Source organism: Hemicordylus capensis, chromosome 6 (genome assembly GCF_027244095.1).
Source record: "Hemicordylus capensis ecotype Gifberg chromosome 6, rHemCap1.1.pri, whole genome shotgun sequence".
NCBI lineage: Eukaryota > Metazoa > Chordata > Lepidosauria > Squamata > Cordylidae > Hemicordylus > Hemicordylus capensis.
In genome coordinates, this window is record NC_069662.1 from 40,243,004 (window position 1) to 40,259,484 (window position 16,481).

Sequence of the window (16,481 nt, forward strand, 5' to 3'; positions counted from 1 at the left end):
TCCCAGTTCCTGGAAACAGCAACCAGATTCCTCCCTAAGTTCCTTGCCACACAAAAGCCTATTTGTGGCGCCTTCAGTACTGCTGCAACTTATTGTAGAATAAGCTTCCGTCGGCTAGTCCTGAAGATGCCACTAAAATCTTGACAGACGTCTCTCTCCGCCCGCTTCCAAGGCTCATTGCACTCCCTGTCGCATGCTGATGACGCCACCGGCTTTGCTACTGTGGGCGTGTCACCCTCTCCCTGCCCCGCCTTCTGTTGTTTCCTGGTTCTTCTTCAGGAAAGCCGCTTAGATCCAGGCATTGCATCTTCCTCTCGACCCACCTCCCTCCCCGGGCGCAAAAATGCATCGCCGGGGGGTGGGGGCTGGTGCCATCGCCAAAAAGAAGCTGGCAGAGGTGAGATTTCCTCTCGCAACTCGGCCCTTGCAGGGCGAGGGGATCAGGGCATGCATTTCTGGCAGTGGGGCTCCAGCGCCTATCTGGAGGATGCATCCGGTCACCAGGGAAAGGACAGCTCATCGTTTCCAGTCCTCTGGGAATCAGCATCCCAGAGAGTTATTGAAAGCTGGCTTGGAGATTTTAATGGCCTGATAACTGTGAAAAATGTTGGAGGAAATGTTGAGAAGCAAATCTCCAGGGATAGCTTCAGTCAAGTTAGCAACCTTAAGTGCTAAGCATATTTACTCAGAAGGAAGTGCTGGTGTGTTGCATGGAGGTTACTCCCTAGAGAGTGAGTAAAGAAATCGCCCTTTGCATATCTTCAAAGGTATTCTTGTTTGTTCCCCATAATACCCCAAGAATACCCCAAGAATACCCCAAAGGTATTCTTGTTTGTTCCCCATTTTCTAGGATTCAGCTCTGGCATTTGTTATGTAGAGATGCTGGTGAATTTGGGAGGGCTCAGTCGTAGAGCAAATGCTTTGTGTACAGAAGATCCTAAATTCAATTTCTACCATCTTTAGCTAGACCTAGGAAAGTTCCCTACCTGAAACTGTGTGGCAGCCAGTTACTGTAGTGTAGGTGCTGGTATAAGAGCAAAATAAAGGTAAGATTTGATTTGACTGTAATGTAGATAGTACTGAGTTAGGCTGAGCAATGCTCTGGTTTGTATTGTTTGTTTTTACATTTATATCCTGCTCTCCCTGAGCCCAGAGTGGTGTACATGGTTATGTTTATGTTTATCCTCACAACAACCCTGTGAGGTAGGTTAGGTTGGGAGATAAATAACTGGCCTAGAATCAGCCAGTGAGTTTCATGGCTGAATTGGGATTTGAAATCGGGTCAGCCACCTAATGGTGCAGTGGGGAAATCACTTGACCAGCAAGCCAGTTGCCGGTTCGAATCCCTGCTGGTATGTTTCCCAGACTTTGGGGGACACCTATATCGGGCAGCAGCAATATTGAAAGGTGCTGAAAGGCATAATCTCATATTGCACAGGAAATGGCAATGGTAAACCCCTCCTGTATTCTACCATAGACAACCACAGGGCTCTGTGTTCGCCAGGAGTTGACACTGACTCGATGGCACACTTTACCTTTTACCTCCCCTAAACTCTATAACCACCACATCATGCTAGCTCTGGTTCAGTGTTAGGCAGCTGTTCAATCTGGCATTGTAGATTCCAGGGCTTAAATCTGAGACTATCTGCATGCAAAGCAGGTGCTCTACTACTGAGCTAGGGTTTCAACTCCCAAGATTCTGCTCTGGGACTGCCTGTTGCTAACTTTCACCTGCTTCTTTTACCCCAACCAACCACTGACTCCTCTGATCAACTACTGGGCCAAGCTAGAGCTGCAATGAACCCCTAAAACAGGGGTCCCCATCAGCAGTTCCCCAGATGTTGCTGGGATACAGTTGCTATAAACTCCTAAAGGACATTGTGTCTGGGGATGATGGGAGTTGTAGTCTAACTTCTGGGGAGCCAATATTGGGAACCTCAGCTCCAGAGGATGCTTAGAAAGAATACTGGGCAACTCCTGTGTAACTCCTTTCCTTCCAAGACTTGTTTCCTGAATAATGCTGTTGTATCTTGGGTAAAGGAAATACAGGGATAGCTTGTACGTGAAATGTTTATTTCCTTGTAAATTGGGTATACTGCATTTTCCATCCAAAGTGGTGTGCAATAAATAGTTAACACCAGAAAATACAAGATGATCCAAAAACAAAACCTTAATTAAAAACAAACCCAGAACCCAGTTGTAAAACTGCCACAAACATTTTATGCAGCATCGGAGAATAACAAGGTGTTGCCAGAAGGTTTTCTGAATAATTTTGCTAACTTCAGGGCTTTGATAACATTAAAAAGTGCTAAGAAGTTGCCTAAAGACATGTGGCAAGGCAGATTGCCAAGTCTGCAGTGGAATAAATATGGCTCTGCATCTGCCACAACTGAGAAAGCCACATTTGGGGTGATTGCTAGATGGATCTCAAGTGCACAAGGCACCCTAATAATGACTTTCTGTGATGACCTTAGAACCTGTAGAAATATATACTGGAGGGGGGAAAGTGTGGTTTTTATATACTTCTGTGGTTAACAAAACAATTTTTAATTTTTTTGGTAGGCCAAATACAAGGAACGTGGGACAGTTTTGGCGGAAGACCAATTAGCCCAGGTGAGGTGGGAAATCGAGGTTGGCTCTTGGAGGGATGGCTGTTGTGTGACTATAGAGGGCTCCTCTTGCATTAGCTCAGACTTCTATGTGTGATGTGTAATTTACCTGTAGAACTCATTGCCCAGGATGTTGTGATGGTCAGGGCATCAACAGCTTGGGGAAAGGATTAGAAAAAATGCATTGGTTACTAATCATCCCTGGTTGCAAACTTCTCCATAACATCTAACTAGCTGCTGTCAGTAATCGGGATTCTAAAATGGATGATCCATTTGTCTAATCCAGTATTGGTGTGTAATCTATTAGGAAGACAAAATGGGTGCAAAGAAGCTTATCATAAATTGCTTCTTCTCGGAAATGACCTCCAATAGTTGTTTGGTCTGTTATAAGCCTTGGAAGCTTTAAAAGCAGAGTGCTGTATTTCTAATCGGTATTTCTAACCTGTTTCTCCTCTCTCTTCCCTTTGTCTACAGATGTCCAAGCAACTAGACACATTTAAAACTAACCTTGAAGAGTTTGCCAGCAAACACAAACAAGAGATCCGTAAAAACCCCCAGTTCAGGGTCCAGTTCCAGGACATGTGTGCAACCATCGGTGTTGATCCACTCGCCTGTAAGAAATGGCAGAGGCACAGACTGTGGGGGAAAGATTCCTGGCAGACTCTACATATTGCTGCCAGTCCTACTATATTTGGCACCTCTGATGGATCTTCTATATTCTTGGTTTCTTTTCTTCTCTTTTTTAAAGAAAGAAAAGTAGCATCGCTTCCCCAAAAACTGCTATAACCCTGAGATTATATATTGTATGTTTTGATACCTCCTGAGTAGGTATCATCTCAGTCCTAGGGCTGTGAGTATGCTTTGATTGATTGATTGATTGATTAAGTGCTGTCAAGTCGATGTTGACTCTTATTGAACACATAGATAGATTCTCTCCAGGATGATCTGTCTTCAGCTTGGCCTTTCAGGTCTCTCAGTGGTGCATTCTTAGATAGAATTCTGCACCAAGCTAACACACACATGCCTGTGGCTTTCAGAAGTTCTAGAACAAGACCTTGAAATAGGTGAATATGCCTGACACAATCCATCCTGTTCTGAACGCAGTGCCTGTTCATGGAAGAATTGACTTGATTCTCAATAGGACCATGTTGTGCAACCCTCCTGCTTGGCTCATGCACTCAGGACAAAGGGTCTATCTGCACCTCTTTATCGCCCTTTAGTCTTCTCTCTTGTTCAAGCACAAGTTTAATTTAATGAATTCCCAGCATAAAGGAGGACTAGATTAGGGTAGGGAGGTGCACATGGACTGCTCATTGGCAAATATAAAATTGCCCCAGAGGGCAGGTTCTAGAAATCGCTGCTAGGGTACTGGATGGGGAAGGCCTTGTCCTGTGACTTCTGGAAGCTACAGGCAGAATCTGGATTCTTCAACAAACATCCTCCAAAGATGAGGCCTAAGACTCTCTTAAAATAAATACGTTAAAATAACCCATAGCTGCAAAGTTGAATTGCTGTGAGTCTTCAAAAATGTGTTGCCCTTTTTGTTGCTGATATGTTGACACCTACCTTTTTGCTCTTTTTCGGTAGCTGGTAAAGGCTTCTGGTCTGAAATGCTGGGGGTTGGAGACTTCTACTATGAGCTAGGTGTCCAGATTATTGAGGTCTGTCTGGCTCTGAAGCACAGAAATGGAGGTGAGGACAGCATCCATAAACTTGTGGGGGTGGGGTGGGGTGGGGTGGAGGGTGGATTTGCAGTTCTTCCTATTGCCTGCCTTTGTCTTCTATGGTTATTGTCAGTTCTTGGAAGCTTTCCAGCTGCACTCAAAGAGTCTTTCGAAAACATTAAAGCACATGTTTCTATCTCCCATGCAATGCTTCTTCCTCTTGTTTGATTTAGGCCAAAGTTTGAAAGCCCTTTTTTTTCATCCAGTACTCTGGATGAAAAGAAGAGCAAGAGGTGAGCAGGTAGGTGTGAGAGAATGAGGCCTGAACATCCTCTTTTTCAGTTACAGATTTCTATACTGCGAATGTATTGGCTTACTCCCTGTGTTCAGAGTTAAAAAGCTGTTCGGGGATCAAAAGTTCACAGCTCCTATTCTACAGTTTGGCTTAGGAGGGAAAAGAGTTTTATTAGTTAACCTTTGGAGCGAAGAGAGGGCCTGATTTGACTGGGTATGTTGTAAAATAATGGATGGAACTTAAGTTGTCCTGATTGGCTGGTTTAGATAAATTTAGAGAGGAAAAAGAGAATAAAAGGAGGCTTGCCTGCATCAGAGAGTTAGTTGAAAGGAGAACTGAAGAGTTGAAAAGTGGGAGAGCCAGGTGAGAAAAGCTGCTTAAATTAGAGCTGAAGAGTCACTGGGAGAGTTAAGCTGAAATTTTATTGAGACCTGAATCACCCTCAAAGCTGCTGAAGGATCAGTCTGGAACTGAACCTCCAGTACTGGAAAGGAAGATCAATATCTGAAGCTGAGAAAGGGGAATAGCCATGCTCACTGCAGAAGCTAATTGAAGGTGTATATAAGAAAACTCCTGATAAGGACTATAGCTTAAGACACAGTATTAGGGGTCAGGTTAGACTGGATGCATTTTTCTCCTATTTTATTTGTTCCTTCTGCACATATGGTTGCTGTCTTGTACTAAACCTTCCAAAGGAATTACTGTTTTACACTGAACTATTTTAAAGTAAAATTTCTCTCTCTCTCTATCTATCTAACTGTAGCTTCTATCTTTTTTCCTCACCTCACACTTAGGGGCCTTTCCACCTTACCTAGCTTTGAATGAAACAGGGGTTTGGAAAGCTGTTTCAGTAGACACAGCCAGAGAAAATATAAAAGTCTACTTGGCAGTGAAGCTTAAGTTCACGGGGCTGGTTGAGACCAGGTCATGACAGGAAGTAAAAGGCAATGACTTCCACTTCCACCCATCCACAGACATCTGCAGGGGAGGCAAGGGAGCAGCTGTCCCCCTTGGATTAATAGCAGGATTAATATGGAGCAGTTTCCTTTTTTAAAAAAATGTATATACTTCCCTCCCCACCAGAAAACCTCCTGCAAACTCCCGTGCACCTCCCACCTTTTTGCAGAGGTTGCTTGTCAATGTTCTATTAAGAAAAAGGGAGTTGTTACCTCCCATCTTACCTTTTTGTTTTACCTTTAGCTTTCTCTCCTGTTATAAATGTTGCAATGTCCAGATTTATATCTTGAATGTGTGGGAGACAAATGGAATGAAAGGATGCACCCTAAGTTGCAAGTCTGATGGTTTGCATTCCCTGTTCTAATGCTGCTGAATTATTTTAAACTGGGGGTTCTCAGACTTGGGTCCTCAGCTGCTGTGGGACTAAAACTCCCATCATCCCCAGCCATAATGTTCAAAGGGATGGGAGTTGTAGTTCAACAACATCTGAGGACCCAAGATTGGAGACCTCTGGTTTAAAGCATACAGCTTTGCCAATCAATCCACTCCAAAAACACAATCAAAGAGGTCATTCACACAGTCAAAAACTGTGTTCTACCCAGGTTTGGGAGCCGCATGTGCTCCTAATTTTTGGTTATGTGGAAGCAAGGATAGAGGAAAACCTGGGTAGAAGTGAATGATTGTGTGGAAGCAAGGTAGGAGGAAAAGCTACCCAGGTTTTCCTCCTATCTTGCTTCCATACAATCGAAAATTCGGAGCTGTGCTCTCAAACCCGGGTCGAACACAGTTTTTTGATTGTGTGAATTACCTCACAGAGTTAGAACACTTAAGTCACTAGTATAGGGAGTGGGTGGAAATCCATCTTTAAAAGTTATTCCACCCATACTAATAAATAAAAAATGTTGATATTGAAAGCTACATTTTAACATCAAAAATGCAAAGCAAAATATAAATAGTGCTTTTTAACATCTCTGCTCTGTAAATTGCTTTGTGGACTTGTTTTTAAAAAGCAGTATATAAATATTCCTAAATAAATTAAGTGATCCATTAAGTTATCTTAAAGTCTTAGATGAATACCTAAAATGTTTTAAATTGTATCTTCTGTTATAACTTCACAATTTTACATATGACCTGCTGTTGGTTGATAATGTTGAGTTGTGAACAGGGCCATTTTAAACAGCCAGTCACCCAGGAATCCAGAAGCATTTAATGGAATGATAGATTATTTTTACTTTGCTTAAAATTTTTGATGCATCATTTAGAAGAGAACCTTTTTAAATATAAGTATTTTGTGTTTCATTCACTTGCATGTGTTTAAGGGCAGAGTTATTTTGTATATTCTACCCACAATGTGTGAGCCAATATCTCTTGTTGCAATGCCTTAACATGTTTCCTGCTTCCTCTTTCCCATCAGGGTTAATAACGTTAGAGGAACTCCACCAACAAGTGCTTAAGGGAAGAGGAAAATTCGCTCAAGACGTCAGCCAGTAAGCTCTGCGTTCAAGACTGTGCAGGCCCTGAAACAATGTAATCCCACAAAGTGTGAAAGGAACAAATTATGCAGATCCAATTAACTTAATTGGCATAATATACTGTGGTTGTGGAAATCTTGCTGGCAAGGTTTTGGGTGGTGTAGGATAGAGCAGGGGAAAGCACTGGAAAAATCTAATAAGTGAAGCAACTCAAGCACAAGGTTTAGTTGGGAAGATTCCTCTACTGTTAATGAAGGAGTCCCCTGCTAACTTGGCAAAGAGGCACCTTTTAACATAGTGATTCTCTTTATTTAGCAGGGGGAGAGTAACTGACCCTATCCATCCCCAGCACAGTACCTCCAGTGACTGTTGCTGGTGTCTAGCTTATGTTTCTTTTTCGGTTGTGAGCCCTTTGGGGACAGGGAGCCATCTTATTTATTTTGTTATTTCTCTGTGGAAACCACCCTGAGCCATTTTTGGAAGGGCAGTATAGAAATCAAATTAATAGTAATAATAAAATAATAAGGAAGAAACTAGGGTGGTGCTTGGCTGACACAGAGGTGGTATAGAGCAGGGGGAAAGGATGGCTCTTCAGTTAGCAGTGGTGTAACCAGTATAAGTAGGCAGCAGGACAGGATACCCTGTCCTATGGTGAGAAGCCATAGGACAGGGCATCATGTAGGGTGCTTTACCTTGAGGACTGATCAGATGTTACATATGCATAGAGAACGAAATGAGGTTTTGCCTGCTGGCTCTCCCTCCATGGCAGGGATGCTCAACCCTGCCATGGACCATAAATAAAAATATGTATGTATGTAACCTTTGATCCCTAGCGATGGTTGGACTGCAACTCCCACCATCCCCAGCCACAGTAGCCAAAGGGGACGATGGGAGCTGTAGTCGAGTCACATCTAGGGATCCAAATCTGAGAAGCCTTGCTCTATGGGCATTCAGCATAATGTCTGAGAGCGCCTATAAGAACAGCCCACCAGATGCCTCTGGGGAGCCCACAGGCAAGAGCTGAGAGCATGCTCTCTCCTATTGCTACTCCCTTGCAGCTGGTGTTTAGAGGCATCTTGCCTGTTAGGCTGGAGGTGGCCTAGAGCCCTCAGATGAGTAGCCATTGATAGACGTGTCCTCCATGAATTTCTCTAAACCCCTCTTAAAGCCATCTAGGCTATTGGCTGTCACCACAATTTGTGGCGGAGAATTCCTTAAGTTGATTATATGTGGTATGTATAATCACAACATATGCGCAAACGGTACCTACACGGGCTCTGCAGAAGTTACTGGGAATTCTGCCTACTCAAGACTTCCTGATTTGCATGTACAGTATGTAGTTTGTACATGTGTCTGCTTTTTCAGATAGGCTGTGCATGTGTAGGGGCTGGACACAATCCTGCTTCCCCCACCCCAGCATGTGCATTCACAGTAATCTCTGACATGGGTGAGAGTAGGTTGCGCAGTCAGAGGGAACTTTCCAAAGCCATTTGGGATACCAGATGAGGCTCTGAGCTGCTCATGGTTGTTCCCCAATTGCATCCTTACAATAAGCTCGTGAGATAACCTAATATTATTGTTCCCAGACTGCAGATGTGCGGGGTGGTGGCTAAGGCTGAGGGGGCATGTCTTGCCTAAGGCCTCTGGATGAGTTTATGGTGGAGGTGAGATCCAAACTGATGATGTTCTCATTTGCAACATGATCTCTTAGCCATTATACCACACCAGCTCTTCCTGCCTGGCAGTGTCATCCTCAGAGCCATAAGAACTAGAAACTTGTGCTGGGTTCACACCATCATAAGGATCCTGGTTATCTATGCTGATTAAATACTGGTTAACTGCAGTGGTTTGGCCAGTAAAGGTAAAGTGTGCTGTTGAGTCGGTGTCGACTCCTGGTGACCACAGAGCCCTGTTGTCTTTGGTAGAATACAGGAGGGGATTACCTTTGCCATCTCCAGTGTTTTATGAGATGATGCCTTTCAGCACCTTCCTATATTGCTGCTGCCTGATACAGGAGTTTCCCATATTCTGGGAAACATCCCAGTGGGGATTCAAACAGACAACCTTTGGCTTGCTAATCAAGTCATTTCCTCACTGTGCCATTAGGTGGCTGGTTTGGCCAGTCTTGCCCTGAAATTCTGGGTTCTCACAATCTGTTCCACTGGGATCATTCATCCTGATTTATATTTTAGCCAGGATCTTTGTGACTGTGTGAGCCTAGCCATGTTCTGTGTTTTGTTTTTTTAAAGAAAACTGAGATTCTTGGGAATCAGTTCTGCACCCAGTGCTACACTTTTGTGGGTTTTCTATGCTTCTGTAGAGTCACAGTCAGTGTTCTCTCTAATTTTTTTTCATCTGTGTGCGGAATAAGTTTTGTTCTGGGTGGCGGTTTCAAAAGAGTGTGTGCACACATGCATTCAGATTGGGACCTTCTAGATTCAACCTGAGCGGGATCTAAAATTAACTGAGCAGACATTAAAAAAATGTCTGAGTGTGCACACACACCCTAGAGGGAACACTGGTCACAGTCAGCACTTAGCCCTGGACATAGTTGAGGATGCTGGTGCTCTGGCATCACCCCCTAGACTCATTCTTCCTCCCCTGACTCCTCAGGGACGACCTCATCCGAGCAATTAAGAAGCTGAAAGTTCTAGGAAATGGCTTTGGGATCCTCCCTGTTGGTGGAACATACCTGATCCAGTCCGTGCCGGCTGAACTGAACATGGACCATACAGTTGTGATACAGCTTGCTGAGGTACCTGTGCTGGGAGAGGGCAAGTCACTATGAAGTTGGGATGTCTTTTTGGCTTTAGCTGTTCTTATGCCTTTACCAGGAATGTCTGTGCCACCCATTTTAAGCTGCACAAGTAGCTAAATTCTAGCTCTGAACCACAGCTACAACTTGCTCATGCAGCTTTAAAAAGTGGGGAACATGGTATTCATGTACAGCATCCCCAAGAGTGTGCTTGGAAACCCCACCCCTGAGCTGATGTGCTCAGGAGCTCTGCCCCTGCTGTCCACGGTTAGTGTTTGCAGAGACAAATGTTTACTTGTGGACAGTTTGATGGTTGGTTGATGTTACAGTCACTGGAAGAATCTGTCCACAAGTGCAGCATTTGTCTTGGCAAACAAATGCTGTAACCACGGACAGTGGTGTGTTCTTAAAACAATGACTAGAAACATTTTAAATATGAAAGTTACTTTTCTTTCTTTTTATCGAAACACAGGTATTCATATTTCATATTCACTGTATGAGGGCTTTTGAACACAATTCAAAGGTCATTCTAGGAACTGAGTCAAAGTTGTTCTCTGAAATTGACAGCCTCTGTCTATGAATAAGGAATTCTAAGATATTTGATATGACCTCTGCTGAGCGTTCACAGTTCACCTGTTCTTTGCACCTACTTCTGTACTGCTGCAGTTGATTAACCGGTTAATCGGTTTAAAACGTTTTTGGTTAATTTAAAAAGTTGCCTCCAATTTAATTGGGCAGCAGATCTTTAATCTATTTATTTAATCTATGTGCCTTTGTACAGGCAGCTAATGCCATCTTGGGGGCATTCCGCCTTGTATGAGAGAGAAGGAACAAAAAGTCCTACTATCAACGCTTATGTGCAGCATCTTAAAACAATGTGTGCTTTTTCCCTTCAGCAATGTGTTTATTCACACACACAAATGTACCCGATTAAAATTTATAAAATGAAACATGTATATAATTAATGGCTGCCAATATGTTTCCAGGCAAAATACAAAGTGCTGTTTATTACTTTTTTTTAAAGCCCTGAACAGCTTGGGTCCATCTTGCCTTAGAGAGCACTCTCTTTTGTATGATCCCCACTGCACGTTATGGTCATCTGAGGAGGTCCGTCTCCAGTTACCACTGGTACATCTGGTGGTGACTCAGAACTGGGCCTTCTCTGTAGCTGCTTCTGGGCTGTGGAGTGCATTCCCGGCAGATATCCATAGCTTGGGTTCATTGTGGGCCTTCAAGCGAGCCCTTCAAACCTATTTGTTTGGTCTGGCCTTCCAGAGTTTTAAAACTCTTTTAAAATGTTAATTGTTTAGTGGTTTTTAAACTGGTTTTTAAATTTGTTTTTGTGTCTATTGTGTTTAAATGACTGATTAGCGGGTTTTTTTGTTGTTGTGCACAGCCCAGAACCCTTTTGGATGGGGAGGTATACAAATGTAATGAATAAATAATGGAAGCAGCCTTGTCATCACGGCTTGGTGGCAAGAAATGGTAAAGGAGCTGGTTTTGTGGAGAAGAAATTGAGCAGGCCTTCCGTTTTTAGGCTTTGGCATGGACACCCTGGCTGATATACTGTGCAATGTTCCTTGTGCATTTCAATACTGTGTGGACACTGTTGTGCAAACCCAGGAACTGCACAAACAGTTATGTGATGGTAGGCCACTAGAGAGAATTACCTCACATCATACAGCTGTGTTTGTGCAACAGCACTCTTTGCAACTGTCTGTCTGCAGCATTAAAATGCGCACAGGATGCTGAGCTGTGTATCAGCTGCTGACTGACATGTAACTTCCTCTGATATGGCTGTACGTTTGGGCTGCTTCATGTGGAAGGCTCCCCAATGTACACATTTGGGAGGTTAAAGATTTATATACTGCTTTTCAACAAAAGCTGAAGTAAGCAGGCTGATAGCAAGGCGCCTCCTGGTGACATCAGCGAGGTGCCTCCCAGGGAAGGGCGGGAGAGAGGGAACGGAGCAGGGGAGCAGCTGAAGGGGACGAGGATGAAAGGAGCTTAATAAAGCAGGGCGGAGCCACAATTACAGTGGGCGGGGGTTGTGTGGGCTGCCAGCAAGACTTAAGGCCAGCATGGTCAATGGTGAGGGGCAGTTGGAGGGCAAGTGGTGGAGGCCTCCAGCGAGAGACACAGTGACCCCAAGGAGCCCAGAGGAGGAGCAACCGGGTGAGGAAAAAACCCCTCCCCTCAAAAACTCTAAGGCCCCGTCCAGGGTGAGTTTCATTGGGCAAGGGGAGACAAATGTCTCCCGCCCCCCGGCCCTTTAGCCAGTCCCCCTTGCCTGCTGGTCCCCTCTCCTGCTAGTCCTCCTGCTCTGGCCAGGGGAGCAAAGCAGCCTGCGAGCAGCTGCAGCCCCTTCAGTCTCCACCTCTCAGTGGGTGGGCGGGGCTTCCAGAGAGGCCTCCGTGCCAGGCCTCCCTGAAGCCTGAACTCGAGTGCCAGCAGGAAGGAAGGAAGGAGGGAGGCAGGGTAGCCAGTGCTGGCTGCCCTTGCCCACTACAGCTCTGCCCAGCTTTTGACTCCTCAGGCTTAGTAATAGGATGTGATTTCCTTTTTGTGGTTACCACCCCACCCACCCCCCGCCGAATATTTAGGGATTGCTTGCCATAGAGCTTTAATATAAGGGGGGTGGGGTAGGGCAAATTGAAATGACTCTGAATATTTAATTCAGAGATTTAGGAATTTGCTGGTTTGAATTTTTTTTTTTTAAAAAAATCCTATTTTAAAAAAAGTAGTTCCACCCCGATATGGGAGAATCTGCCCTTTGCCTTCATAAAAAAACAACCCCATTTCAGCCCCAGCCTTTAGATCACTTGGAATGACTGGGCATAAGGCTTTGGTTTTGAGCAGAAAGATGTGGGAGGAATATGTATATTTAAATTGAAGTGGATTTGACAAATTGGTGGTTTTTAACATTTTTGAAATTAAAAAACTAACAAAAAAGTCTTATGAAAAAGTCATGAAACAAGTGGCTTGTTTCATGACAAAAAATTACAAAGTCCTTTAGGTTTCAGTGAAATGTACGAGTACTTCTAGCTAAATGTGATTAGATTTGCTGCCTGAGGCTGTAATTCTCTACACATTTACCTGGAAGCAAACTACTGAATTTGTTAGGATTTATGAGAAAACATACATAGGATCGCATTGCATGGTTGAAAGTCTCCTTTGTTAATCAGCAGTGAGGGACCCATTTTAAAATCTCGTCTCCAGGCGCATTCCAACCTCGCTATGCCCCTGGCCCCGCCATGGGAAGGAATGGCTCTGGAGGTACTGCCATCGTGACAAAGACACGCATGCACGTAGGGTTGCCATATTCTGGCTTTCCAAATCTGGGTGTCTAATTTGCATATTATGTACATTGGCTTGAAAATAATTTTTGAGCAGAATAGTGACTGCATATTTTGCTCCATAACACTGCTCTACAAGGGCTAGTACTTAGTTTTTTTTGTTTTTTGTTTTTTAATGAAAGCTGAAATCCGGGTGAATCTGGGTGGAGTAAGCAATCTGGGTGAGATGCTTAAAATCTAGGTGAAACCTGAAATTCCAGGGGGCATGGCAACTCTACATGCACCCCATATGTTTACAGCTTGGACAGTCATCCTGTAAATAAACAGCACACTTCCTGTCTTCTGCATGCCACTGAAAACATGGCTGTCCTAGCAGGAAGAGGAATGTGAGATGGTGTAACCTCTGCAAAGTGTGCAGATCATTAGTCTCTTTAACTCACTATTGTCTACGTAATGTCTAACTAGGGATGCTGGTGAATGAAACTGCATCTTGCTTCATGAAAAGTTTGTTCTGTACCACTCAGCTGTAGACTCTCGCCTACACAATGGCATGCATTACATGTCTCTTCAGTAGTTTAACACTGGCCAGAGGATTCTGAACATCCCTTTTTAGTCGTGGCGAATAACCTTTGTAATAATTTGCTTCTCCCCACCCCATTTCAGAAAAAAGGGTATGTAACCATCAGTGAAATCAAGTCCAGTTTAAAGTGGGAGACGGAGCGAGCCAAGCAGGTGCTGGTAAGTATGCAAAGAAAAGATGGACTAAATGTGTCAGCTGGGAACCTCAAATATTGCATTGGGAGTACACATTATGCATGCATATATTTATACTAGTAAAAGGGCTTGCAGTTTGTGAGCCCATGTACAGCTTATCTCTCTGTGACTCTAGGCTTTTCCTAGCTCTCTGAGGTCTCATTCTAATGGGCGAGTGTTTCTGTATTTTCTGGGACATTAATGAATTTTGGGAGGATTTTGGATTCTTTTTTGGTAGTCTGGGTGAGGTCTGGAACCTACCTGTGCAAACAGCATGTTTCTACGGTGTGTGCTTTGTGTTCTACAAAAATGTTCCTTTTGACTTCATTCTTTAACTGCATGTGAAATCTAAGGCATAACTTGCGCTGATGGGCTTAGTCTTTCTTTGGTCGATAGCAGCTGAATTGGGACTGTGGCAGAGGGTGGACTTTGTTTGTTGTTTCTCCGTGTAAACCACCCTGAGCCATTTTTGGGAGGGTGGTATAGAAATCGAATGAATGAATGGAGGCTCTTACTTCATCCCCTCACCCACAAAGCCCCAGTCTGTGCTTTTTGGGTGACTAATGATTAATGAACAACCAAGACTGTCAGGACTCATAATGCTTTAAATGTCACACGTAGTTTAGGCTTCAGTCAAAACTTTCATCTGTGTGTTCTGTATGCCAAGAGGAGTGGTAACAGAATGTGGTTCACCAGAAAGGCATTCTATGTATCTGCTGCATTCATACTGCTTCTCTCTTTACCTGCCTAGATCAAGTGTTGCCCATCCCGTTTCCTACAGAAATGGGTTAGAAACACTCCATTTGAAAGCTGAGAGCCATTCCAAGTAATCGGTTAATGATCCATCCATATATGGCAAGAATCCCATCATAGGTGAACATACTACACAGCGCTGTCTGCCTTGTAACAGAATATGTGCGCAGATGTGCAAGTACGCTCTTGTTTAAAATGCATGGATTGTGCAATTCTTGCATTTTGCATAGCAGTACACTTGTGCACACATTCTGTTACAAGGCAGATGAAATGTTGTGCAGCATGTTAGGCACTAATACTAAATATCTCCCACCACATTTTAGATTGAAGGGTATAGCCACAATGGAGGGTCAATTTCTCTTGGAGATATTTCAGGTCCTTTCCCTAAATTAAAAAAAATAAATGAAAGTGTCTCTACCCTCTTCCTTTTTGGATATACAGAAAAGAGCATTGGTTGTACTCTACCCCAGGGGCCTTCACTGTAGCTGGATGGGAGTTGTAGTCCAATAGCATCTGGGGACCCAAGGGAGGGAACCCCTACTCTACCCAATTACTGAGTGAGAATTAAACCTGCTCCTGAATCTTGGGCAATGAGAGCAAAAAAAAAAAAAAGCTTCACCTGTGGATTTCACCTTGAGAGTTCCAGGGCATGCTCAGAAGATGCAGCCATCTTGCTGAAGCCAAGCAGGTTAGTACCTAATGGGAGACTTTCTAGTAACCCTGCATATGCCACCTTGAGTTCTTTTATAGAAGGGGATATACATGAAATAAATTCATTCTGCATATCAAAGGGAGAGGCACAGGACAGGCTGGTGTGTGTTCTGGCCACTTAGTAACCTTTGAAAAGATCCTGGGAGAACCTGAGATGTAGACTCTTAATTTGAAATGGCATAAAATTAAATTTTTAACACTGGCTGACATGCGACACAGTGCTATGGAGCTGCAATGCTGTGGGGCAATGTGGAGACTGCTCCTTGCGCTACTGCCCATTCTTAAGTGTGTTGTGGCTGCTTTAGAAGTACAGCCCTGGGGTGCAGCATTAGAGATCTGTACCACTGTGCACCATGTTGGCCATTAACTTGAATCCTATTGGACAACTGTTTGATTCCAGCTGTTCTGCATCACTCCTTTGCAAGCACAACTTTTAAGACCACTCTCTAACATCTTAAGCTAGGGCCAGCTTGCTCCTCCACCCCCCATGACTAATGGCCACTTTGGAAAACAGCCTCTGATTAGAGGCTCTTCCTTCCCTAGTAATACTCTGTGGCTTTTTACAGGATCATTTGCTGAAAGAAGGAATGGCCTGGCTCGATACCCAAGCTTCAGCAGAACCACAGTACTGGCTACCAGCCCTCTTCACAGAGCTTTACTCTCAAGAAATCACTCCAGAAGAAGCAAAGGAAGCTTTACCATGACACCCCAGGAAAGGAGACTGACTTCTCTGAACTTCTTGAAGATAAATGGAGTGGCAGCACTATTGCTGTTTGATGATCAAGTTGAATTATGTTTAAAATAAATAAGGCTGATAAGAAAAGGCCTCCATGCTTCTGTTTACAGCAGGCACATTTGACACTTAAGGATTACATGTTCTGTTGACTAGCTTTCCCCCCTTCTTCCTGAAATAAGACTCATGGGGATCTGGACTGTGGGGTGGGGTAGGGGAAGGGCGGACTCTAACCCAAGACAGCAGACAAGCATGGCTGTGTGTCTCAGGAAGGAAACTTCCACTGGTGCTGATAATTTCCTGTTTAACAAGAAAAGGCAATAAACTAATGTAAAACATAGAAGCTCTTCTCACGATTCGTGAGAACTTGTTGGGTCTGCGGGGAGAGCGGGCCTGCAAATGATCGAAGAGCAGCCCTGGGGCAGCTGGATCAGCCGCCCACACAACCGCCAGCTCCAAAATGAAGCCAGCGGGGACTGTGGG

At 44.0% G+C, this 16,481-nt stretch overlaps 1 protein-coding gene across 1 annotated transcript; it reads left to right on the forward strand.

The window, feature by feature from the left end:
• The first annotated feature begins 237 nt into the window (after positions 1-237).
• Positions 238-16,088, forward strand: SNF8 (SNF8 subunit of ESCRT-II). Its single transcript, XM_053265936.1, has 8 exons — positions 238-397; positions 2,563-2,613; positions 3,084-3,222; positions 4,197-4,301; positions 6,940-7,012; positions 9,611-9,752; positions 13,712-13,786; positions 15,832-16,088. The coding sequence occupies exons 1-8, from the start codon at positions 344-346 to the stop codon at positions 15,967-15,969; spliced, it is 777 nt and encodes a 258-aa protein (XP_053121911.1). The 5' UTR covers positions 238-343; the 3' UTR covers positions 15,970-16,088.
• The last annotated feature ends 393 nt before the right edge of the window (positions 16,089-16,481 follow it).